Genomic DNA, 25,577 nt, shown 5'->3' with positions numbered 1-25,577 from the left:
ACGCTCCTGGGCACACTGTTCTCTGTGCCCCTAAAGCTCTGGGCCAGAGAGATGGGGCTCGCCCCCCCCCCACCTTTTCCTCACCTCACCTTGCAATCAATGACCAGGCCCCAGAAGTTCTTCCTCCTGACTGGATCTCCCGTGCATCTACTTCTCCACCTCCACTGCCTCCTTCGTAGTCTGAGCATCTACTCTCTCTCATCTGGACTTCAGAAATTTCCCACCTGCTCTGCCTCTCTCGCCTGCCTCTAATCCTTCCTCAAATGGCAGCCAGAGTGACCTTTTAAAAATAAATCCACACAGGGGTCAGTTATATCTGAAGCAAATATGGCCAAAGCGAAGATTTAACAAAGCTGGTCGGCGATTATCCAAGGCCTGTTTGATTATTTTTATGCCTTACTGAGTGCTAGAAATATTTAATAATAATAATAAAAAAAAACGTTTTAAACAAAAAAATCTGACCACGCTACTCCCACACTCACCTTGCTAAAAGTGGCTTTGAGGAGGGAGACTAACTAGTATTCCTACTCTACCACCACTTCTTCCTTTTGATTCTTGTTATGGGAACATCTCAAACACCGATGGAAGTTCATAGTATTACGAACCCCCTCGTGTCCGGCACCCACCGAGCCGACGATGGCCTGCGTGACCGAGTCCTTCCCGGCTCTCGCGCTTTCTTCTCCATACGCCACCTTCTTACTCAAGTCTGGCCACCCTGGCCTTCTTTCTCTTTTGCTAATGTGCAGGCCCCTTCCCATCTCAGGAATTCGGGAAGATGTGCTTCCTCCCGGGCTGCTCCTTCCTCTGCCTTCGCCTGGGCCCCTTCTGCTCAGACACACGTCGCCACTGACGCGCCACGCATCCTCAGGGAGGCCATCGCTGACATCACAGCCCGGGTCTCCTGTCAAACATGTTCACGACACCTTCTCCTTCTCCTTCATCCCACTCAATGAAACATTGAGTCTTTCTGTGTCTGTCCCCCTCACCAGGCCGTGAGCTGCAGCATGTAGTGGGGGCCATGGGTATGTGAAACATGATGTGTAATGTCATGTGAGTGAGGGGGGCATGGCATGCCACTGGGAGCCCAGAGGAAGCCCACCCACCCCTGGATAGCCTTCCCAGATGAAGTGGCCTTTGGAAGGGTATTTAATAGTTCGTCATGGAGAAGCCATGAGGGAAAGGCATTCTGTAGAGAGGGAAGGAAAGAGGCACAGAGGAAGGAAACCGTGGGATGAGTGCTGTCAACACAAAGAGGTTGTCAGTAGCTCCAGAGGGAGCCCTGCGGTGGGCAGTCAAACAGTAAGACTCTCTTGACTGAAGATAAGGCTAGAAAGGTGCATTGGGTCGGACTGGGAAGCTTGGGTGCCACACGAAGGAGCCTGGATTTAAAACTGGCAGCGAGGAACCAGAAGACGGGTTCCACACCCAAACCCATCAAACTAAAAATATTATACATTTTATACTTTGTGTGATTATTTACGGGTTATCTACTTCAGCCACCTGCCTGGTACAGTTGAAAAACTGAGGCCTGACCACGGTCTTGTGTTCCCTCTTCCCTTTTCTTGACTCATCAGTACGTCAAACCCCAGGGGACAGAAAGCTGTGGCAGATTGGCAGGAAGGCCCTGCAAAGAGGTGAGGACGATGAAGCCTCCTCCCCCCTCGGAGAGTGAATAAGAGCGTGGCCCCTCTGCTGGCCCCGGGAGGAGGCCTCCCCGGAATTGGGAAAACTTGGACATCCCCGTGCTGGCCCCAAACCCCAAATGTGCCATCTCCTTGGGGATGGTGATTCTCTGGCTTGTGGTGGCCTCCTGGGAATGGGCCAAGGACACGGAGCAGAGCGCCAGGGAGTTCCCGCCAGTGCACTCACCACCCACTCAGGAGCTGGTGGCAGCCAAGAGGCAACGCTGTGCCATTAAGGTGTTTGTCAAGAAGCTAAGCTGGGCATTGTGGGCGATCCTGAGGGCCCTTTTTAGACTGGCTGTAAGTGAAAAAGAAAAAAAAGAAAAAGAAAAAAAAAAAAGCCAGCGCTTGGAGGCAAACCAGAGCTAGAGCGGAGGGTGTAGCATGACAGAGAGAAGGCTCCCTAGCAGGCAGGGACCCAGCTCCATTTCCTCTCTCAACTTGCTCGGTGATTTTGGATAAGTCATTTCTCCCTTCGTTGTTTTATCTTGCTCTTCTGCAAAACAAGTGTATTAAATCAGATGGTTCCAAAGCATGTTGACCAGTGCCTTTTCTAGATACCTGAATGGTGAAGCCTTCAAGTTTGCAATTTTTAAAACTTAGCTATAACGGAGGTGGGCTCCGTGGCAAGACTGGGATCCCAGAGGTATGGCTGGAGAAGGAAGCAGGGCTCTGGTGGGACAGGAGCTGGGGGACTGACACGATGGTAGGGCTGATCTCTGAGACGTCACCGCACTGTGATTTGGGTCACCAAAGATAGCGGCCCCTCTCCTGCCAGAGAGCGCAGGAGCCAGAACACAGACAACGGCACCGTGAGAATGCTTACTACCGGCCGGAGTCTGCTCAAGGCTGGGCCTGCATTCGTTTCCCATTGCTGCTGAAACAAATGACCACACACTTCGTGGCTTAAAACATGGATTTCTCATCTTCTGGAGCTCAGAAGCCTGAAAAAGGACTTACCAGGACTAAAAGGAAGGTCTCTGAAGGGCTAGCTCACGGGAGGATGCGTTCCTGGCCTTTCCCAGCTTCTAGAGGCCTCCCACAGTGTGGCCACGCGTGTGGCCCCTTCTAGCATGGCGCACTCTGTCTCTTGCTTCTGTCGTCACCTCTCCTTCTCTGACTCTGACTCTCTTGCCTCCCTCTCACAAGGAACCCGTGATTAACATTGAGCCCACTTGGATGTTCTAGCATAATCTCCCCACCTGAAGATCCTTCCCCTCATGTCTATAAAGGCTCCTTTGCCAAGTGAGTTCACACAGTCATGGGGTCCAGGGACCAGGCTGCAGCCATCTTTGGAGGGCCATTTTTTTCACCTACCACAGTGATCATCTCACTGGATCCTCCTCACAACCTTTTTTTATCATCCTCTGCTTAATAAATGAAGAAAATGAACCTTAAGGAAGTAAGGTCATTTGCCCAAGGACGTTCAGCCGGAAAGAGCAAAGCTAGGTGATATTTGGTATGTGGTGATATCTTGGTCCCAAGTGACCTGTTTTTTCAGATAGGACCCTACCCAGCTCCCAGCTGTACAGGGACTAGAGTCTCACTCTCTGGAGAAGACCGGGAACCAGGCAGGGAATATGAGACCTTGAGAAACAGATTAGGGTCATAGCAATCTCAGCTGGGGACCTAAGTGCCAGACAGGGAAACCGAGGCAGAAACCCAGATATAAGGATTGAGCTAACATGGGAATAGATGGGGAAGAATGATGTTAGACCACTCTTGATGCTGAGTTTAAAAATGCAGATTCCCAGTTTCCGGCCTCCAGCCTCACACAGTCCAGTTTAGTAGGGTCTAGGTTCACAGTTAGGAATATGGACTTTTAACGAGTTCCCGGAACCCTGTGATGCTGACAGCCCGTGACACATGAGGACTGTGCACCGAGGGACACAGCCTTGGTGATGGGACTTAGTACAACGAGGTGTTTAAGTTGCCTGTCACCTCTCAGGAAAATAATAGTTGTTGTTATTGCTATCTTTTACTGAGGACTTAATACCACGAGCTATGTTATTTTGTCTCCACAACCACTCCACGAGGCATGTGCGAATGACACGAAGCGGTTGGAGGAAGTGAGCATAAGGGAGGTTGAATACTGTGCCTAAGGTTGTGCAACAAGTAGACAAAGAATTAGGATTTGAACAGAGCATGGTTTGTCTCCAAAACATATGTTTTTAAACACGACCCTACACGTCCTCTGGAGCTGCCTTAGTCCTCACCCCTCAGCCAACCCCACATCAAGGCCACTCCTGCCCACCTGCCCAGATGAGGAAACCAGTTCTCACTCTGAGCCTCGACCTGGGAGGCTACTGACTGAGGCCTCATGCTTTCTCTAAAACAAAATATAGGGTCGAACGGACCCTTACAGGATAGTCAAGGCAGCTCTATGTGGGACTCTTCTTATAGCAGAGGTTCTCAATCCGGGACAGTTTTGCCCACCCTCAGGACAGTCTCCTCGGGGAGACTTTCAGCAATGTCTAGAGACATTTTCTCGATTGTCACAGCTGAGAGGTGGTGCTACTAGTTATTCTAGTTGAAGAAACAAGGGATTCTGCTAAACGTCCTACAGAGCACAGGACAGCCACCCTGCAATGAAGAATGATCTGGCCCAAACTATCGGTAGTGCTGAGTTTGAGAAAGCCTGTTTTACAGCAAGTTCTGACTCCATGATTCTCCCTCTCCCCGAACACGTCCACTCATTTTCATTCAATAAACACGTATCCGAGCCAGGCCCTGTGCTAGGTGTCAAGGCGCTGTGGTGGTGAAGACAGACTATGGGCCCTGGCCGGGGACTGTGCAGTCAAGAAGAGGTGACCAGTTAACAGCATGTGATGACAACAGTGCGTGATAAGAGTTGTGATAAGTTAAGGGGTCAAGGAAGACCTCCCCAGAGATAGGAACGAGATCTAGATAGAAGGACCAATGTATGGAAGGGTCTGGAAGACTTGGAACACACCAGAAACACAGAGTGCTAGGTGGGGAATGGTAGAAGAGGCTGCAAAGGGAGTCAGGGGTCAAGTCATGAAGCCTCTTTTTTTTTTTTTTTTAAACCACTTTACTGAGGTATAATTGACACCCAAAAAGCTGTATATATTCAATGTAGGCAGCTTAATGAGTTGGGAGATAAACACCTGTGAAGCCATCACCACAATCTAGGCCATGAAAAAATCCATCCCTTCCAGGGGTTTCCTCCTGCCCTCATTGTTTATCACTATTATTTCATGCCAAGAACACTTAAGATCTGCCCGCTTAGCAAATTTTTAAAGTGTATAGTACAGTATTATTCATTCTAGGCCCTGTGCTGTACAGTAGATCTCTAGAACTTACTAACATTGTGAAACACTGTCCCCTTTGACTAACACCTCTTGTTCTCTCCCTGGAAAGTTTTTGATGGAAAGCCTTTGAAGCCTTGGAGGTAATGGTACTTTCTGTTCCCTCTTCAGGTCTCTTGCCCAGATGTCACTTCCATGGGGCCACTTTCTTGGACCATCCTTTATAAAACAGTTGTCCTACCCCTCTTAGCTCCTCAACCTGCTTTATTTTTCACAGCACATAGTGCCCCATGGTTCTTCCACTAGCCTGTAACTAGACATTAACAAGAATGTTTCTGTTTGCTGTTCTATCCCAGAGCCTAGCACACAGTGCCTGGTACATAGGAGTGGGACCTTTAATACTTACAGAATGAATGAGTGAGTGAATAAATGAATGGACAGAAGCCCATCTGATATTTAGGAAGTAGAACCAACAGTTCTTTGGCAAAAGATGGATGTGGACTGTGAAGGAGAGGGTAGAGTCATGGGTCATATGAGGCTGCTGGCTGGATAACTGGGTACGTGATGGTGCCCTGGCACAGGGGTCAGAGTAGAAGGGTATGGAACTCACTAGGATGTGAGATAAGACATTGCTCTTTGGAGTATGAGGTGTAAGATGTCCTGGGAGGGGAAAGAGATTCTTGTCCAAGTTGTCTGACACTATGGAATGCCTGGTTTCAACCATATCTGGGTTTGACTCCGGCCACTTCTTAGCTTTGTGACTCTTGATGGTTAGGTTACTTCTCTGAACCTGTTTCCTCATCTGCAAATTGGGGAGATTCCTACCTTGTGGGGTCATTGAGTTCTAGAGTAATGTCGGGTATATAGTTAGCATTCTAACACAGTAGTGGTTATCATTATTGCTGTAATTAGAACACCTCTGTTTCAAAGTTGTTTCCTATCAGGAGACAAGATCTATGCCCTATCATCTCCTGTGCTGGTCTTAGGTCTGCCCCCTGGATCAACCAGAATAAATCCTCTTCATCTATAGCGAGTCGGCTTTATAAAGACTGGCATGTCCCCAGCAACTCCCCCTTCTCCAGCCTAAATATCCCTCCTACTTCCCTTCTAGTAGGACATGCTTCATTGACCCAGCCACTCTCCCTTCCTTAGTCACTGTCCTTCTGTGGGATGGGACCTGGACATCCCAGGAGTGTTGAGGTCATGCCTTCTTCCTGTTGCTCACATCATCATCCTAGACTATGACCTCAGCTACCCAAACTCTTTGATCGGGGGTCTTTCATTCTTTCCTCTTCATTCTAGCTCATGCTTCCAAATTGGACACCTCTTGCCTGGTCCTTCTTTGTAGGCTTCCCCTTGGACCTTTCTGATAACACCTTCCAGCCCACTGCGATCCTGATCAAACATCCGATCCTAACCATTCTCCTGCTCCTTCTCCAGACCTCCGCAGTTGGCGTTGGCCGCACACCCAGACGGTGCGATGCTCCGGGATAGCCCTGGAGGCCATGCTGCTTTAGCGGATCCATCTTTCTCTCCTCCTCCACCGCTTTCTCTGTTCTCCAAGAGCAAACAGCAGCACCACCCGCTGATCCACTTCTTGCTGCCCCCAGCGCCACTTCTAATGTCACCACCGCCTCTGCTGTCTGCCGCTCTCTTCCTTCTCCGGGCCACGTTTCTTCTCCTTGTTATTTTCCGCTCTCTCCTTTGCCTGCCACTACTGAATATCTCAGCTCTGGCTTCTCAGGAACTGAAATCCCGCCTTCTGGCCGGCAAACCAATCACACATACTGTCTGCCATCTCTACATCTTCGGTTCAGCCCCGCTATTTTGGTCCCTGCTCGCCACACTCTGAGATTTTTCTCACTTTTTTCTGGGTTTACACCTCTTTCAGCACTTAAAGGGTGACAGACATCCTAGAGTTGGTGAACTGAGCTATAAAGATCAGACTTCTGACATGGCTGGTGATTGGTTAATGGATCCAGGTGCAAAAGGACGGAAGGTAGGTCATTGTGTTTAAAACTGAATGGGGCTTTTTTTTTTTCTTTCCATGGATTTTATCTTCTTTCCGATGGGACAATGGCGCTTATTGCCTCATCAAGCAGAAAAGTCAAACCACGATAGACTGAATTTCAGCAAATGTTTTTCTCAGCCTCTAACAGATACCAAGAATTGTGCTTGGTGTTTTTGTGTGTATTGCTCAGGAAGCCTTCGCAAGATGAAATCCCTTCCTTGGTCCCTCCTGGACCAACTTTTCGTTTGTTGGTTCATTCATTCATTCGTTCGCTCATTTATTCATTTATTCATTCATCTAGTGATGATTTGTTGTGCCAGGCACTGTTCTGAGTGTTGTAACAGATACAAAAATAAATAAGACAATCTCCGCTCCTCCAGGTCTCAATCTGGTGGGGAAAACATATCAACTGACAGGTAGGACTCACTGTGGCATCTGCGTTTAGAGTGGCAGACAAGCAAAGCCCTACAGGAGTAAGGAGGGTGCCCGCCAGTTCTGCAGGGAGACTTAAGGAAGATTTACCAAGAGAGGTAACATTTCAGCTAGACCCTGAAGGATAAGTTTGCTAACACACATAAAGAGAATGGGCTTGGAAAGCAGCAGGAACAGCCTGAGAGTATGCAAGGGCAGGGGCTATTTTGGAATAGGTATGGCTGGAGCATAGAAGACATGCACGACACGAGGAGCTTCTGCCCAGAGAGGTCAAGAGGGACTGCACAGTAGCAGAAGCAAGTGAGTGGTAGAGACTGGGTTAAACAGCAGAAGTTGGAATTATCTGGTCCCTAGCCTCTTAGCCCCTCACACATGCATTCACGTACATACACACACTCAGGTCTAATCTCAATGCCCTGTTCCCTGGTTTGGAGCTGTCCTTTGACCAGCCCTTCCCCCTCCCATTTTCCTTCTTAGGGGTCTGCCCCTGAGCTCTGAGGATAGTTTCCAGTGAACCTGGGAGGGAAGCAGAAGCAGAGCTTAGAGAAGGCCAGTCCATTCTCATGTTTCGGCCTGATACAGACATTTGCCTAGGACCTGCCTAAGATCCTTAGGTCCTAGCTCCCGATGCTGCTGAGCTAGACTCTGTGACCTTCATAGCACATCCTATGTGGCCCCTGAGTGGCTCCTTGCTCGGGTAGCCCAGAAAAAGAGTTGGGTAAACCAGGTGGCCATTTACTGAGGAGGAGCTATTTTCAATTCCCCCAAGTTGTCAAAGGCTGGAGTAGGTCTATGCCCAGAGTTCCCTGTTCCTTATCTCTTACCATAAACAGTAATGAGGGCAGGAGGGGAGAAATTTCTGAATTCCTGTGCTAGTTCAGAGGAACTCTTCAGTTGGCTCAAAGAGCTCAGTTGGCTGCCTGGTTTGTCGGTGGTATTTGTCCAAAGATGCCCAGCCATTTCCCAAATGCCATCATTCATCTTAGCCGGGTTTCCAGAGTGTAAACTCCACCCATAAAGAGGAATTCCATTTATTTTAGATTTGTACCACACCTCTTTCTGGAAGGGTTTGAGACAGCTTACAGGTTGAGACAAGGGTTGAAAGTAAGACTTTTAAGGATGAAACATAACTTGGTGGTGGGAAAGATGAAAAAAGTAAGTTACTTCTCGGTCTCACCATGTTCCATATTTAAGCCATACATTTGGCTGATGGATTCTTGGGGGAAAGGCCAAGAGGGAAAACCCCTGGGTCACCCAGGGTCCACTTTCTGAATCCAGAAAACATAATCTCCTGCAGGGAAAACATGTTCATCAAGCTAACGCTTGATAGAAAGCAACTGTATTTGGGCCTAAGAAAGTTGAGTGAGGGTGAAGAGTATACTATTCAAGCCAGCTGTCAGTTCTCCACTGAGCAGTTCTCCAGGTGCTGTGGGAGAGATGGTCACAGCCACCTGCCACCTAAGGGCAAGCAGACTTGACCGTGACACCTGCTGCCCTCCACAGGACCCATTAGGACTGGCTCTTGGTCCAGGGAGAATGTGGGAGGGTGAGATGACTAGATTTCAAAAGCCAAAGGAGTCAGAGACCAAGTTTTTCCACGTTGAGTTTGCAAAAGATAACAGAGACACCATCCCCAGCAATAGCAAGCACCTTTGTGATTATGTGTCAAGGACATTTGTTCATTTTATCTTTTTTTTTTTTAAAGATTTTATTTATTTATTTGACAGAGAGAGATCACAAGTAGGCAGAGAGGCAGGCAGAGAGAGAGAGGGAAGCAGGCTCCCTGCTGAGCAGAGAGCCCGATGCGGGGCTCGATCCCAGGACCCCGAGATCATGACGTGAGCCAAAGGCAGCGGCTTAACCCACTGAGCCACCCGGGCGCCCTGTTCATTTTATCTTAACAGTAATCCTGTGGAGGAGGAATTACGGTTCACATTTTACACACTAGGAAACTGGAGTTCAGTTTGCCTGGCGTCACATGGCCAGCGAGCAGAGAAGTCAGGATTTGATCTCAGAACTGTGTACCTCTTTCCCACCGTGCGCCTTGTTTATTTAACCCAATAATTCTTCACTGAGGTTTCCATTAAAAAAAGGAACCTAATGTACCATTCTGGCTGAAAGGATGCAGTGCAGGGGTGTAATGTTTCGATGGCATGACTTAACCTGGGGGGAGCAGCTGGGCACCAGGATGAATAGTGGGTAACTTAGCTGTGCTGTCATGTCCATTTCTAGATGATTTACTTGAGCTTTTTGGCTGATCCTGGGCCACAGTCAAAGTCACAAGTGATTCTCTGTAATTTGCCCACTTTGTGAACACATAATGACGTATCATCTCCTTCCACACCCTCCTCCTCCTCCTCCTCTAATCACCACGCTCCCTCCCCCAATTCTTCATCATTTGAAACCCCTCTCGGAATGCGCCCGTGCTCCCCTCCCACAATTGCTCATACTGTATGCCTCAACACTGCTTCAATCCCTCTTTGCCTGGGAGCCTCCCCTGAGTTCCCCTTTCTCCCGGTCCCCACCCCCATGTGGAGAAGACACATCTCTCTTGTTCTCCTATAGAACCCTGTACACACCTGACTTTGAGGGCTGTGTTTTCATGGTAGGTTTACTTGTGGGGCTGTGAGCTCCTTAGGCATCTGTGTATCCCCAGAGCCTTGCACGGTGCCTGCAGTGACTGCCCAGTTATGTTCATTGAGCAGATATGAGGAGCAGCACTGGGTGTCAGGCACTTCCGGGCACTGGATGGAGAGAGACAAGTTAGAACACAGACTCTTCCCTTAAGGCACTTAGAGTCTGACAAGTCAAGTAACGATTAGAACCCAGTACTGTAAGGTCTTTACTATCTATAATGGGGGATTGGGGGAGCACAAAAGAGGAAGAAAATGACTTAGTTGGGGGGGGTGAGGGAAGTCTTCTGGAGTTCTGAGTGGAGCTTTAAAATAATGGAAGATTTTAGCCTAAGGAGTATGCCAGGGCCAGGGGAAAAAACATACAAAAGCATGAGAGAGAGTCAGTGTTTGAAAAGTGTAAGAAGTATTGATATTTTGTGCCATAATCTGGAGTGAAAGACACGTTCTAGGTCTCAGTAGGAAGGTGGTAAGGCTGTCATGCTGTTGTAGAGGTTAAGACTTTATTGTTCTGTTTTGTTTTTAATCAGTCAGCTGCATTTATCACAAGGCAATAAAGATGTTATAGTCACCTTAGATGAAAAAAATAATAACTTATTTATAGTTTCTGGTCTGCTTCCTTCCCTGGTTTGCTTTGACTTGTAATGATAGACACATCCACAAGAAGACTGTTGGTATAGAAACAAGAAGCAAAAATCACAATGGGAATAATATTATTTTCTAAGTTCTTTCTCCTTCCTTAAATCACGTGGTGTGCAGGGTAATTTTCTGAGGGTGGGTTGAAGCTTTCATCTGGCTAAGAGACCAGCATGGGGGGGGGGGTGCCCCTGTAAATGCTGGTGGGTTCAAGAGTCCCATGGGGGTTTCCCTCATTTTCTAACTGATGCCACAGATATTTCCCGGTGCTCTCGTTTCTTCAGGCTTCCATCCCCGCCTGGCAGTGGGAATGACACTTTTTTTTTTTTCTCTACTTTGCTGTCTTCCAGAGCCATTGTCTGTTTGAGTTTCTTCTTCCAAGTTACTTTCCGACATTCTTGCCCTTTCAAAGTGTTCCTCCCCTTTTTATTTGACTCCATGCCTAAAACTTAGAAAACAGAAATGCTCCCCCGTGATCCTCTAATGGAGGATGCTCCTGGTTAATTCTTTTTTCATTTAAAAAAAATATATAGGGCGCCTGGGTGGCTCAGTGGGTTAAGCCGCTGCTTTTGGCTCGGGTCGTGATCTCAGGGTCCTGGGATCGAGTCCCACATCGGACTCTCTGCTCAGCAGGGAGCCTGCTTCCCCTCCTCTCTCTCTGCTTGCCTCTCTCTTTGTCTACTTGTGATCTCTGTCTGTCAAATAAGTAAATAAAATCTTTAAATATATATATATATATATTTTTAAAGATTTTATTTACTTATTTGACAGACAGAGATCACAAGTAGGCAGAGAGGCAGGCAGAGAGAGAGGAGGGGAAGCAGGCTCCCTGCTGAGCAGAGAGCCCGATGTGGGGCTCGATCCCAGAACCCTGGGATCATGACCTGAGCCGAAGACAGAGACTTTAACCCACTGAGCCACCCAGGCGCCCCTAAAAAAATATTTTTGACATCATTTCAGACTTTCAGAAAACTTTTCCAGAATAGGACAAAAAAGTCCTGAATACCCTTCACTTGGTTTCCCCAATTCTTAACGTTTTACTACATTTGTCCCCCGCCCCTCCTCTCCCTCTCTCTTTTCTGAATCTGTTTAAGAAAAAGTTGCAGACATCGTGCGCCATTATATAAGCCAAAATACTTCAGTGGATATTTTCTAAAAACAAGAAATTCTCTTACATAACCATGCTATTATTTATTTTTTTTATGTGTGCCTGTCTATGCTTTTCCCTATGCATGCATTTATGTATTTAGTTTCTTCTTCCAAGAACTAAATTAAATTAAATAATTAAATAATGCATTATTTTGCTTATATGTACTTACAATGGCTTGCTCTTTTGGAGGGGTTAGCGATAAAGCCTGTATATAACCTCAGGTCAATAAGGATTCTAGAACATGATTCTTCAGCCGACTCTGACGTTTGACACAGCGGTTCTGGAGCGTACATTTTAACAGGCTGCTCTGCTTCAGAGAAGAAGCATTCTTATGCTCATGCATGTCTAGTTACATTTCAGCGGAAACCACTGCATAAGGGAGTAAAGAGGCAGGGTACCAGACAGCCTTGAATGCAAATTTAATCTTTTATTCTGTAGCCAGTAGAGAGCCCAGGAACACTTCAAGGAGAGGGAGCCAACGAGAGCTGGGTTTTCTGGAGATTAGCTTACCAGTGCGTGTGCAGGAGTGAACGAAGGAGGAAGCAATCAGAGTATGAATCCTTCGGTCCCTTCAGTAAAATGATCCCGAGTTTCAAGGGCGGATCTCTGCCCAGGTAGATTGAAGCCTTCTGCATTATGATGCGTCTTTCTCTTTCCCGTGTCTTTCAGAACTGGCTAAAGTCCTATGGCTACCTGCTCCCCTCGGACTCCCGGGCACCCGCGCTGCACTCAGGGAAGGCCTTACAGTCAGCAGTCTCCACTATGCAGCAGTTTTATGGGATCCCCGTCACTGGGGTGTTGGATCAGACAACAATCGAGTAAGATCTGCGTAGGCCATCGTGCCCTACTCTCCAGACTTACATTTGGGTTCATATTTGTCACGGGCCCCGTGTATATACCATGCCCATCCTGTCTGCCTGTCTTTCACTCCTGCAGTATCATCCAGTGGGTACCCCAAGGTGCCCTTTCCTATGTGAGTGGGGGAGGGGCTCTGCCCTAAATTTGCAGTGTGACCTTAACCCTTCTGGACCTCAGTTTCCTTATCAGCACAATGAGCAGTTTTGTGAGAGGGGGTCTTAAATCTCTTCTGACTCTAATAGCTTTTGGCTCTCTGAGTCACCGCTCTGGCTTTTCCTGAGACGTACACATCTCCCTCGGTACAAACAACTCCAGAATGATCATGAGTTGGCAACTCATTCCACTTTTTCCGTTTTTCAAATATCACTGAATGCCTACGTGTGCCAGGCACTGGACTTGATCCTATGAGTGCTGCCCTTCAGAGGCTCACCACGCCATGAAAAGTGCAATCATCTGGCTGTACCAGTCTAGAACACAGAAGGAAACGTGAATTTTCAGGGAGGTACTCCAGAGAAGCCAGACCATGAGCCTGGCTGCGTTTACTCAGGGGGAGTACAAAGAGGAGGAAGAGACGGAGTGATAGGAACAGAACCCAGGAAGGGGGCTGAAAAGGAGCAGCCAGAGCAGTAGAGGAGCATGGCCAGTGGGCCCGGCTGCTGCAGAGCAGTTAGGAGACAGAAGAGCACCGGGGCCGAGTCTAGCAGGAAGGAGACCAGTGCAGGCTCTGAGGGCCGGTGAGCGCAGGAGGGGAGTCGAGGTGGCGAGTGGAGGCAAAACTTGCTAGAAGCCTGACAGTGAGGGAGGAATAGAGGGTAGCTGGAGGTGGGTGGATTTTTGTTGGTTTGTTTGTTCGTTTGAAGATAGCTGAGAATCAAGCATCCTTACGTTTGTTTGAGAAGTAGCCTTGAAAGTCATTAACGCTGCACAAGGAAAGCCACTGCCCCCACGAAGGCATTGGCAGCGAGCTGGGGGAGGGTCCCAAGGAGATGGGGAGGGCTGGGGGTCCTGAGCCCAGATAGTAGCAGGGAGCAGAGCCCCAGGGCAGAGTGCAGGGAGGTGGCAGGTGGGGGCGGATCCAGGATCCATCCACCCTGGGCCTGAGTCACCCCCAGGAGACTCATCTTTCTGGGCCTCAGCTTGTTCACGTACAAAGAAAGGGGAGCGCTGGATTACGGGTCTCCAATTCCACATCTCATTTTTCTAAGCTGTTAAAATTGGGTTGAGTCTGAGGTTTTCTGATCTTCTAATTCTGTACGAACATTTTCTAGTCCTCGGGTTCTCTGATTGCGAGATTGTGAGCTTCGGAGACAATACGTTTCACTGCTGCAGTGATGGCGTGGGGGATGCCGTGGCCCCGTGGCCTCTGGAGGCAGCGGGTTACAGAGAGCCCGGCCGTATTCAAAGCAGAGGTTATTTTGAGGGCTTTGTGCGGGCCTCGTGGCAGTGCATCCTGGGGCAGGGAGCGCTGGTGTCTCTGCTGAGGCACCACCTGGCCTTGGGTTTTACTCTGTTCCAGAAAGCCCCAGGCCTGCTGGACAGGGTTCAGAGAGTGGCAGGTGGACCAAGAGAGGAGGAGGTGGAGGGAGCGAGCTGGGGGAGGAGGATGGCATCTCCCACGTGCAGGTCTGCCCCCACGTCTTTGTAGGAAGGCAGGGAACGCGGTCTTGGAGGCACGACAAGGGAGAAGGCGCACACACTTCATCCCAGACCTGAGTGGGGAGGCTGTTTTGTGGGGTAGAATTTAGAGACCTTAGTTTCTATTCCAGCTCTGTGACCTTGACAGTCACTGCCTTTCTCTGGGCCTGTTTCCTCCCCAGGGGTCCTTCCAGGCCTACCCCAGCCTTGGCTGTTGCACAGGTGGCTCCTGGTTCTTCCTAAGGACCATCAGGGAAAGGAAGCCAGAGCAGCCATTTAAAAGTACTACTTTTTGAGTGCCTACCTCGGAAAAATGTCACACATTCCTTCATTCAGCATATCCTCAAGCCCAAACTTGTGCTAAGCCTGAGGAAAGAAAAGTCCCAGCTTCTATTGTCTTGTTTTGTTTGTCAACTTGCATGAATTACTAGCTCATTTACTTATTCAACTAAGTCCCTGTCCTGCCTCAACGGCTGTATTCTGCAAATTACTCGATTTATCTGTGTATCTTTTCACTCCTCTGCAAAAATGAGGATAAATAATTTCTGGTCACCTCACAGAGCTGTTTTGAGAATTGAAAAAAAAAATGCCTTTAAAAGAATGCCAAACTCTGTAAAAATTAGAAACGTTTGTACCAATATGTGATATTGTTATTATAGTGTTTTTTACTATTGATTTCTGAGTAGAGGCACTCAGGCAACAGGAAGCCTGCAAAGATGAGTAAGACCTGGTGAAGTCCCTCGGGGGGCCTTTTACTATTTGGTGACAACAGTCTCTGTTTCCTCTTCTCTATATTGCCCATGGCAACAGCTTTCAGCAGCTGCCCAGGAGGTGGACTGTTGGCTCTTCCAGCAATCTCCAGCTGTGGTTTAGTGAGTTGGTCATTAGGCCAGCACAAGGACATAAAATGCAAGGATAGCCTGGGCCCCAATCAACTACGATCTTCTAAAATCTCCTACCCTGCCCTCTTTTTGATATCCCCAATGATGTCCCAGGCTTAATGTCGTTTAACCTGACAACAGTTATTGGGATTCACTTAGTTCCAGGCACTGGGCTAGCTCCTGGGGACATGATGATGAATATGATGCCATTCCAGTCCTCGAAGAATCTGCCATTTGTTAGAGGCGATACACTAATAGATTTAAAATCACAACACAGCGTATGAACTGCAGCAGAGAATTCTGTTCCAAGCCCTACAGGTGTTTAGCCACTTTCTGAACAGCTCTAGTGAAAGGGAATTTGCTGTCTTAGGAGCTACGCCACTCTGCTGCTGGGTGGTTCTGATTCATGCTCTGATTCATTCAGCAAATCATTAGCAAACATCTTCTGGGTTAGGCACTACACAGGCAAGGTTTCTATGTTCACGGAACTTAGAATCTGCTAAGAGAGACAAGGAATAAACAAAAAAGCGAATATATGATATAGTTTCAGGCGATGATCGATGCTATGAAGAAAAATTAAGCAGGATAAACTGATAGCTGTAGGATGAGAGTGGGGAGCTATTTCAGAGGAGGGGGGCAGGGAAGTCCTCTCTGAAGGGGTAACATCTTCACATCAGAGTAACATCAGAGACCTTAAAGAAGTAAGGGAACAGATCATGTGGAGAAGAAGAGCATTGTTAAGCAGAAGAAACAAAGACTCTGAAGTGGGAATCATCTTGGCCTGTGCCAGGCCCAGCAAGAAGGCCCTGTGGCTGGGAGTCCAGTGTAGGGGGTGATGGGGAAGCCTTCCCCTTGAAGAGGACTCAGGGCCTCGATCATGTGTATCCCCGCAGGCCGACATGAGGAGTTTGCATTCATTCTAGGTGTTTGGGGACATGGTTGGAGGGTTTTAAAGCAGGGAGTGAGGTGACCTCATCCCATTTACAGGGTATTTCTACATAGACTAAGGCTTACTACAACCTAAGAAGAGCGAGAGCGAGAATTCTCGTGTTGTCGATGGGGAAACTGAGGTTCACAATAATTCGCTTGCCTGGGCTCCCACGATGAGTGGTGGAGCTGGAACTATCAAGCCCCCGCCTCTGAGCCCCAGGCTCGAATGCAGCAGCCCCCTGTCTTCGTAATCAGTCGTGAGTGAAGGAGTCGAGTAACCAGTAGGTCCTGTCCCGCGAGGGAGCCCATCAGAGCCAGGGTCCCCAATCCAGGGTGCGGGAGCACACGGCCATTTCGACCAGGACTGGGAACCCTGCCTGGCCTTCCTAGAGTGCCGGGTGGCCACAGCACGTGCATGTGTGTCCTCCTGCCCAGGTGGATGAAGAAGCCCCGCTGCGGTGTTCCCGATCACCCCCACTCGAGCCGCAGGCGGAGGAACAAGCGCTATGCTCTGACCGGACAGAAGTGGAGGCAGAAACACATCACCTACAGGTGCTTACCTCCCTGCCCCCCATTCCTGGCTTCGCCACCCGCTCCTGCTGTATAGGTGGTGGGTGTGTGATGGGGGTGAGAGCCAGGTATGCCGGCATCAAGACCTGGTGCGGAGGGCCTATGACTTCGTCCCCCTGGTAGCTTCCAGAGGATGCTATGTCTCCAACTTCAGGTGTATTTGGTCCTTTGGGGGCTCATTAGTTGTGTCCTGCTTAGAGTCCTACAGTTTTTAGAAAGTGGGGTATGGATCATTCAGCAGCTTTCTGCTGTGATAAAAATCCAGGGCTGCGCGCACTCTCCCTGTCCCTGCTTACCAAACCCCACTCCCTCCCTTTGATCTGGGTCCCTTCTCCACTGAGACCCCATGGACGTCACCTGAACTTCCCAGCACAGTTCCAGTTGTCTCCTAAGGGAACTGAATCACAACAACGTCTCTCCTGAACTGTCTGGGGAAACCAAGGGCAGAGGAGGATCAGTCCCCAAGTAAGATCAGTGACGGAGGACAGGGGTGATGGAGCCCAGCACAGCACACTCAGACAGCTGAATCTCAAGGGCTGAGGCCGAGGCCAGGCATAGAGCAGACTCAGATGGGCTCTAGTTGGCACCTCTCAAGGCTCTGACTCCATCTCAGGTAGATGCCCTGGGGTTAGGGGTAGGACCTAAGACAGAGATCCCTTAATAAAAAATAAAATTAAAAAAAAATTTATATATTTATTAGAGAGAGCACAAGTGGAGGTGCGAGGGGCAGAGGGAAAAGAAGCAGGATCCTTGCCAAGCAGGAAGCCCGACTTAGAGTTCAATCCCAGGACCCTGGGATTATGACCCGAGCCCAAGGCAGACACTTAACCAAATGCACCGCCCCTAAGACAGAAATTCTTAAAACTGAAGAATGAAGGACTCTTCTGCTAATCAACGATAGAGACTAGGACTTGATTTTTTTCCAGAAATCTGACAAGAGAAGGAAACCTAAGAAGAATCTGGGTTAGAAACTCGATAGACTCTTAAGGTATCCTAAAGAGGTAGAATGAATCAAGAGAAAGAACTGGCTTCTAACCTTAACTTCTATCATCGACCTCTCTGGGCCTCAGTTTCCTTACCTATAGAATGGGTGAATAATCCTTACCTAGGTGTTCATGGGGCAGAGCACCCAGTAGGGATGCCCTGTATGGAGAACCATTCAATATGGCTCTTGTAACCTTAAATCACAAAATCTTTAACTGACAAAATCAGATACCACTGTATACCAACTTCCCAGGTCGACAAGTAATAGTTGGGTAATTGGTACCAAATATTTATAAAAGGGATGTTTCACTTAAACTCTCCACTGTTTAAATATATCTGTATCTTCTATAAATACATTTTATGTATTAGGAGAAAAATGTAAAATTTTGAAAATGCTGTTCCCCTCCCCCTTTCTTTCCTGCACATTGGAATGGAATTCTGTATTCAACACAAGCTTTGTGAAAGGTCAAATATAAGACCTCAATTAAAGCTAAGCCACTGAGACTGAGTCAGGGGTAGGGACCCAAAGGCTTCACCCAGCCTCTTCTTTAACACCAGAGGTAACTCAGCAGAATCCTAGGGTTCAAAATTTGGAGACGACTGGTCCATATGGTCTCTGGTATCCTATTATCTTGCAAATTTCTGACTCTGATGGTTCCTCCCTACTGACTCTCCCCTCTCTCACCAGCATTCACAACTACACCCCGAAGGTGGGTGAGCTAGACACACGGAAAGCGATTCGCCAGGCTTTTGACGTCTGGCAGAAGGTGACCCCACTGACCTTTGAAGAGGTGCCATACCATGAGATCAAAAGTGACCGGAAGGAGGCAGACATCATGATCTTCTTTGCTTCTGGTTTCCATGGCGACAGCTCCCCATTTGATGGAGAAGGGGGATTCCTGGCCCACGCCTACTTTCCTGGCCCAGGGATTGGAGGAGACACTCACTTTGACTCAGATGAGCCGTGGACACTAGGAAATGCCAACCATGATGGTAAGGCCATGAGGGGAACGGGGTTAGTCCTGGATTGCTCAGTTGTCAGGGAAAGACGCCCCAGGGAAGAGAGTGGGATACCACAGATGAGTTTCCTGCTCTGGAGCTTTGTGTCCAAGAGCTAAGAACCTACGAGAGTGGAAACTGAGGTCTCTGATAATGTTCAACACTGGCCCATCCATGCAGATGGATCAGATCACTTAGTAAATGGTTCTAACGTGGGGTGAGTCCAGAAGGAGGGGTTAGGCCATGAATAGGAAGAGGAAGTCATGGATCAGAGGCTGGAGGAAAAGGTAAAAACATCATTCAAGCGGAAAGAGGGATCTGAAAGTGGTAGTGCCTGGCCTGGCTGCTAAGGGCTTCAAAGGCCATCGTACAATGTAACGTGACTCTCTCCTTTATGTCAACCTCATGGGTGAATAATGGGCCCCATAATCACTCTAGTATCCTTGGGTAACTTGCTTTTCACCCCCGTAACTTTCACCCCCCAGTAACAATACTCTTGAGCTTCCAAAAGCGTTCCTCATCAGTATTTACTCCCAAGGCACTTGCTTAGTAAGGAGGCAAGTGGACATCATTATGCCCATTTTTAAGATAAAGGCTTGGGGCTCAAACGGTACAGCTGGTAACCAGCAGCGCAAGGGCCCAAAACACAGCCCAGCCACTCAGCTCTGTGACTAGAGGCACAGAGTATCCTCGCGTATAAAAACGAGGGACTGGACTAGGTCGTCTCTAAGCCCTCTTCCAACACTAGTGTAACATGATACACAGCCCAGGGAAGAGGATACCCAAACATTTAAACAAAAAAGACATGGTCTCTGCCCTCTGATAGTCCACAGTTGAGTGGGGGGAGACACGTGTGCATAAGCAACTCTGTCACAAAGCAAACCACTGAAGGAGGTAGCTGAAGTACCAAAAAAATAAGAAGAGGCAGAGGGGGTCAGGAGGAGAAAGGGATAGAGGATTCTGACTCCGAGATGAGAATAGATAATGATCAGCATGTTGCGATTCCAAGGCCTGTGTCAAGGGCTTGTCACATACTATGTAATATGTATATATCATTATCATCATCCCCATTTTACAGATAGGTAAAATGAAGTCTGTAGAAACATTAAGGAGTCTTCCTACAGTCCCATAGGCAGTGAATGGTGAGATGAGGCTTTGAACCTGGGCATTATGACTCTGGAGCACTTTCTTTCTTGCTTCTTTTTTTTAAGTAACCACTGCCCCCAATATGGGGCTCAAACTCATGATCCTGAGATCGAGTTTCGTGCTCTAATGACTAAGCCAGCCAGGCACCCCTGGAGCACATACTCTTAGCTACGAAGCTAAGCTCCCATGGTCCTCAAACTTCGGAGCACACCAGAATCGTCCAGAAATCTTTCTAAAGAATGCCCATTCCAGGTTCCAGGCCCCTAACCTCTTGCTACTCTGATTCTTTGATTCTGGGGTCAGGCCTGGGGATCTGCGCTTGATGTGATAAATGCTCCAGGAACCTCCGATGTAGGCGTTCCCTCATCTCGAGAAATACTGGCTTGGTCCCCAGAGTTTCCCCTCACTTGCCTGGTCATAAGAATCCCCTGAGATCCTTGTTAGAAACAGATTCCTAGGCCCTTCCCCTGGGCATTCTGATTCTTAAACTTAGGTACGTCCGGGGAACACGGGGCATTCTTTTCCCTCAGCTGTGCTGCAGGCTGAGAGCTGACTCCTACAGGCCCCATTCCTCAGGGGCTCAGTCCGGTGTCTGGGGCTGGGGAAAACCTCCTTGAGAACATTTCAGATCATTGCGTGGATCAGGGATCAGCATCTCTTGGCTTATCTGTCAAAGGGTGACTCGCCAAGGCTCAGCCTCGGCAAAGACAGGAAAGTGTTAAGCTTCTTTGTCCCTCGCCCTCTTCAAATGTTGGTCCTCTTTCCTATCCAACGCCATTTCCTCGGCCCTGATACCCTCTTCCTGACATCCTGGGTGTGCTTTCTGGCTTTCTAAACAGCTATTTTTCTCCCCTTCTTCTTCTTGAATCAGTGTCCAGGAAGGGCTGTCTGTGCTACCTGATAAAGTGCGAGGAGAAGAAATTAACGTTTTTGAGCCCTGTTATGTGCCCGGCACGGTTAGCTGATAAGATTTTAGTTCTAGCCCTGATGGAGACAAATGAATTCTTAAAGGGATGTTGGCTAGAGGAGGCACAGGGAGGACACTCCTACCAACTCTGCCTTCCCCTTCCCAGCTCTGGGGTTTCTACTGCCTGCCAACCCTCCTTGCTGTTGGAGACCTTGCGTCCCATCTCAAAAATCCCACGAACTTCTGGTGGTGCATGCGGGAAGGAGCTGGGACCTGTGGATGGGCACAGTCCCAGCATCTCTCGCCTGTCCCACCCCATCCAGATGAACAATCACCAATTGTGACAGATCGTCCCAGATGGCCAATGTCTTCTCTGGACAAGAGTCAGGACTTTCCTGTGCTCTGGAAAGCCAAGCACAAACTTGTTTAATGCAGCCCCTGACCTTAGCAACGGGCCCCTGACAGGTGAACTGGAACACAGCAGGTTGCCCTAAGACAGGTTCTGGAAGGAGATGAGAGGAACCAAGATTTATGGAGCACCTGTATATTATCTCGTTTAAATTCCACATAAATTCAGCGAGGGAGTACGTGGAGCCTCCCAGGAACTTTGTGTTTATTGGCTTTCTTCTCCTTCTAAATTTCCATTATGGAAAACTTCAAACTCACAAAATAAGGGAGAATGATAATATGAACCCCCAGGTGCCCACCACCTTGTTTCGCCCATTCCCCATGTGATGTCTGCACCGGCTCACCTACGCTCCCCCTGCCACTTTTATTTCCTGGCTGACGTATTTTAAAGAAAATCCTTGGCACCATATCATGTCCCCTGTAAATACTTTAGGACATACCTCTAACGGGTTATTTTTTAACCCAACCACAAACCATTATCAAACCCAACAAAATTTTCAAGAATTTCTTAAAATCCAATTCCTGGTTTGGGTCCATTTTCCCAGAATTATCTCAAAAACGTCTTTAACAGCTGTTTGCTCACAGCTGGACCCAGACAATAGCCACATGGCGCACACCGTTGACATCTCGTAAGCCATTTCCATTCACAGCCATCACCTCACCTCCCCACCCGCAACCCCATTGAAGAAACCGGGTCACTTGTCCCAAGCACAGTTATTTGGCTTAATGGGATTCAGATTCACTTTTAACGCATCTCCCTTCCTCCCATATCCTGAATATTGGTCATTAGACCTGCAGGCCTGACTAGACTCACTTTTGGGCAAGAGCGTCCTAAGTGGCGGGTGTCGTCCTGCACTGGGATGCTCGGCTGTCCCACCATTACTGGCGCCGTGGTGGAGCGGCGGCCTCACGTGTGTCAGCCTGACCCAATCACTATAAAATTCACTTGGGGGATTTTATATTTAAAACAAAAAAATGTTACCTAAGTCCTAACCCCAAACTCCTGAATCAGAAGCTCCCCCGTCTATTTAAAAGGCTCTCCTGGAGAACCACTGGATGTAAGGGTAGAAGGGTGATCCCGATTCCTCCACGTCATTGGAGATTGTCGAAGGGCAATCTGGCCCACCATCCCTTCCAGCTGGTTTCGGGGGCTGCTTCCAGGCACCTGCTGTCCTCATCTCTTTTCAGTGAGTCAAGCACCAACATCTGAGTTCACTAAGCTCGATGAGAAGGGGGCCCGGCCCTGGGGAAAGGTGACAAGACAGGAAGAGTCACTGAGACCAGCCCTTCGTGGGGTCCTTCCACGATGACTTCTGTGACTCTTCCCCACCCTGGGAGGTAGACCAGACAGGGATCATAATCTCCCTTTAACGGATGAGGAGAGTAAAGCTCCAAGTGGTTATAAAAACTCCGTTAAGTGGCAGAGGCAGGTGGGAACCCAGGACTCTGAATTTTTCATAATCACCCCAGATGGTGCTGCAGCAGGTGGTCCAAGGAACACACCTGGAATGTTTGGCACCATTCCCTCCTGGCTGCTGTCACCCAGCCCTGTCCAGCACAAAGCCTGCCCTCGAGGAAGTCACAGTCCTGGGGCAGAAGACAGTGTGTGCTAGTGGCTGCCACGGAAGGTGGAAAGGGGTCAGTGCCATAAAGATGACTTGAAGAAACTGCTAGGGGAGTCGAGGAGGGAGGACTCACTGCCAGTGGGGGAATTCAAGGAAGTCCTCCTGGAAGATGTGGCAATGAGCTGAACTTGGATGGAGTAAGGCTATTCTGGGTAGAGGGGACAGCACTGGCAAAAGAACAGAGGGAAAGGGAAATGTTATAGCCTTTTGGGGGGCCGGAAGGGGTCAATGAGATGGGACTTCACAAATAAGGAGATTCTAAGAAAAGGAAATGAGGCAGAGACAAGGTATACTTGGGTAGTCAAGTCAGACGTTTGGGTACTTGCTAGGTGATCCCAGCCTGTGGGGATGCTGGTCCTTGAACACAGCTCCAAGGGACCCTGCTAGTTAAGAGTGATCCGCAGCTCTGTGCCAGGAGGCAGAGTGAGCACTTTACATGCCTTGCCTCATTGACTTCACCCCCATTCTTAGGGTGAAGGTACCATTCCCCGCATATTACAGAGAAGAGATTTAAACGGTCACACGGCTGCGACATGCAGAGCTGGGATCCGGGTCCGGCTCCCTCGGACCACACTTCCGACTACTCTGCTTCCTTGCTTCTCACCCTCTGGGAGGGTGAAGACCCTAAAAGCTTCCTGCCCCTTAAGTCCTGGGATCTTCTCCATCCTTCTGCTTTTCCTCTCACACGTTCCAGGGAGTTCTTCTGCCCCCTCCTCTCTCCTTCCATCTCCCCAGAGCACCCCCCACTGAAAAGTCTCTTCAGGTTCTGTGCCATGGGATGCCAGCTTCCCAGCTCCTCTCTACCTTTTGGTTTCCAGCATAAGCCCACGGTCCTCTTTCCTTCAAGGGCTTACTCCTGTTCTCTGCAAAGACCCAGGCACAGAGGCCATCAGAGTAACAGACACAGACTGAGGACAAAGGTTTAGAATCTTGCCAAGTGCTCAGAGCCCCGCTGCCTGGTTCCCAGCAGAGATCCCTGTAGATGCCCCCTGAGGAAGAGCCTAGTCATGGGACAAGAGGCTTGAACAGCTTGTCCCAGGTCGCAGAACAGGCCAGGAGCAAAGCCAGGCAGCACAAGCCCCCAGGAAGCAGAGCTGCCTTCCGCTGGCTCCAGTAGCTGCCTTTGTTTGGGATGGAGCTGAGAGATGAGCTCACCCTTCCCTGCTGCCAGAGGAACCAGGACCTGAGGAAGGAACTGGGGGCGGCCTGGCCTCCTCCTGCCAGCTTGCCCTGCCCCAGCAGAAGGCCAGCCCCAGGCTCTTGGCCAACCTTGCCCTGATCTTGCCCATCCCCACTTTGCTGGAGACGCCGATGATGTCAGCAGAGAGGCAGGCATGCACACGTCTGGGTCGCCCAGAAAACTCCTCTTTTCCCAAGACCTTAACCAGAAAGGCCAGAGATAATCGCCAGCCCCATATGACCCTCACGGGGCCTTGCACAGGGCTGGGCAACTTTGCCAGTGACACTGGAGCCAGAGAAGGCACCGGCTGTGGACTGCTGACCACCTCATGGGCCCCTGGCTGCCTCCCCTGCACTTCAAGGTGGCAGGACTGAGCCACAACATGCCTTAGGGCTGGGCAATGAGAGGCAGAGCTCAAATGCCAGAGGTCAAGGCAAGCAAGAGTTTATAACAGGACGGACAGGGGTCAGGACTCTACAACAGCCTGCCCAACTCACTGTCCCTTGTGTTCCTTTCCCAAAGCTGGGGTTACTTAACCCCTCCCCACCCTCAAATCAGGCCTTGTTCTGTCCCAGGCCTGATCCAGAGGCACAGAGGAGCTGGCCTAAGAAAATCTGGTAGCTGGAACTGCACGGGCCTTATCCTTCCTTTCTGGTCAATGGGCATGTTCCAGGTGCCAAGTGGCCACCTTAGATATGCTAATAGCAGCTGCTGGGCAGTGCCACGCCCTTCACACATATCTTATCCAATCCTCAGGAGACCCTATGAGGTAGATATGATCTCCACATTTTACAGCTCAGGATGTTGAGGCTCAGAGGGGAGACCGACTGGCCAAGTTCACAGCACTGGTGGAGGTAGAGCTGGAGATGAGGGTCCGTCTGGCTCAGGGGCCCACACTCATGACCACTGTGCCATGTTGCCGCCCCAGCTTCGTGCTCGGGATCCCGTGTCCCACTTTCAGCACCTGGACCTTGTTGTTTTCACTCGCATTTGAGTCCCTGCCTTGATCTTGGCCATGGTTCAGTTCTGTCAGGATTGAGGTCTTGCCCAACCGAGCGCTGCCGACAATCAGGGCCCTGCTTGCACCCGGGCCTCCTGAAGCTGACTGCCCGTCCGCTGCCCCCAGACCTCCCCCTGCTGCTGCTGCTGTTACTCCCTCCCCTGGCTTGGCCCTTTCCATCTCTCACCCAGACCCTTCTCTGGGCTCCAAACCGGCCCCACTGATGCCCTAGCTCTGGTCTCCTTCCCCTCTGCTCCCTCCTCCAGCCACAGCACAGGCAGAGTGACTCACTGGCTAAGAAGCCAATCCAGATTCCTTTGCGTGGCATCCCAGCCCCACTTGCCAGCCTGGCTGACCTCATCTCTCTCTCTGCCCTCCCCTCGTGCTTTGTTCCGGAGCCAAGTGGAATGAGCCTGCTTGTCCCTGGATCTTGTTTACAGCGTCCCCTCGGCCAGGAATGCCAACTGCCCCCCCCAACCCTGAATCCATACTCCTGACTAACTTCTTATCTTTCAAGAGTCGACTTAAACTTCACCTTTATGAAGCTTTCCCTGAACATCTTCAAGTGTAAATCACGCCTCTCTTCTCAGAATCCTCCCGTGACCCTTACAGATACCTATTCAAGCACCTGGAACATGAAT

General features: G+C 49.3%; 1 protein-coding gene across 1 annotated transcript in view; it reads left to right on the top strand.

Moving 5' to 3' along the window:
* The window catches only part of MMP24 (matrix metallopeptidase 24), a 42,537-nt gene that overhangs the window by 6,026 nt on the left and 10,934 nt on the right, over positions 1–25,577 (top strand). Inside the window, exons 2-4 of the mRNA XM_032350865.1 lie at positions 12,483–12,631; positions 16,553–16,669; positions 18,360–18,664. Coding sequence (XP_032206756.1) covers positions 12,483–12,631; positions 16,553–16,669; positions 18,360–18,664 — 571 coding nt within the window. The remainder of the gene's footprint in view (positions 1–12,482; positions 12,632–16,552; positions 16,670–18,359; positions 18,665–25,577) is intronic.

This window comes from Mustela erminea, chromosome 7 (assembly GCF_009829155.1).
Source record: "Mustela erminea isolate mMusErm1 chromosome 7, mMusErm1.Pri, whole genome shotgun sequence".
In the NCBI taxonomy this organism is placed as follows: domain Eukaryota; kingdom Metazoa; phylum Chordata; class Mammalia; order Carnivora; family Mustelidae; genus Mustela; species Mustela erminea.
The sequence above is the reverse complement of the archived record's forward strand: the minus strand, read 5'-3'. Positions and strand labels throughout refer to the sequence as shown.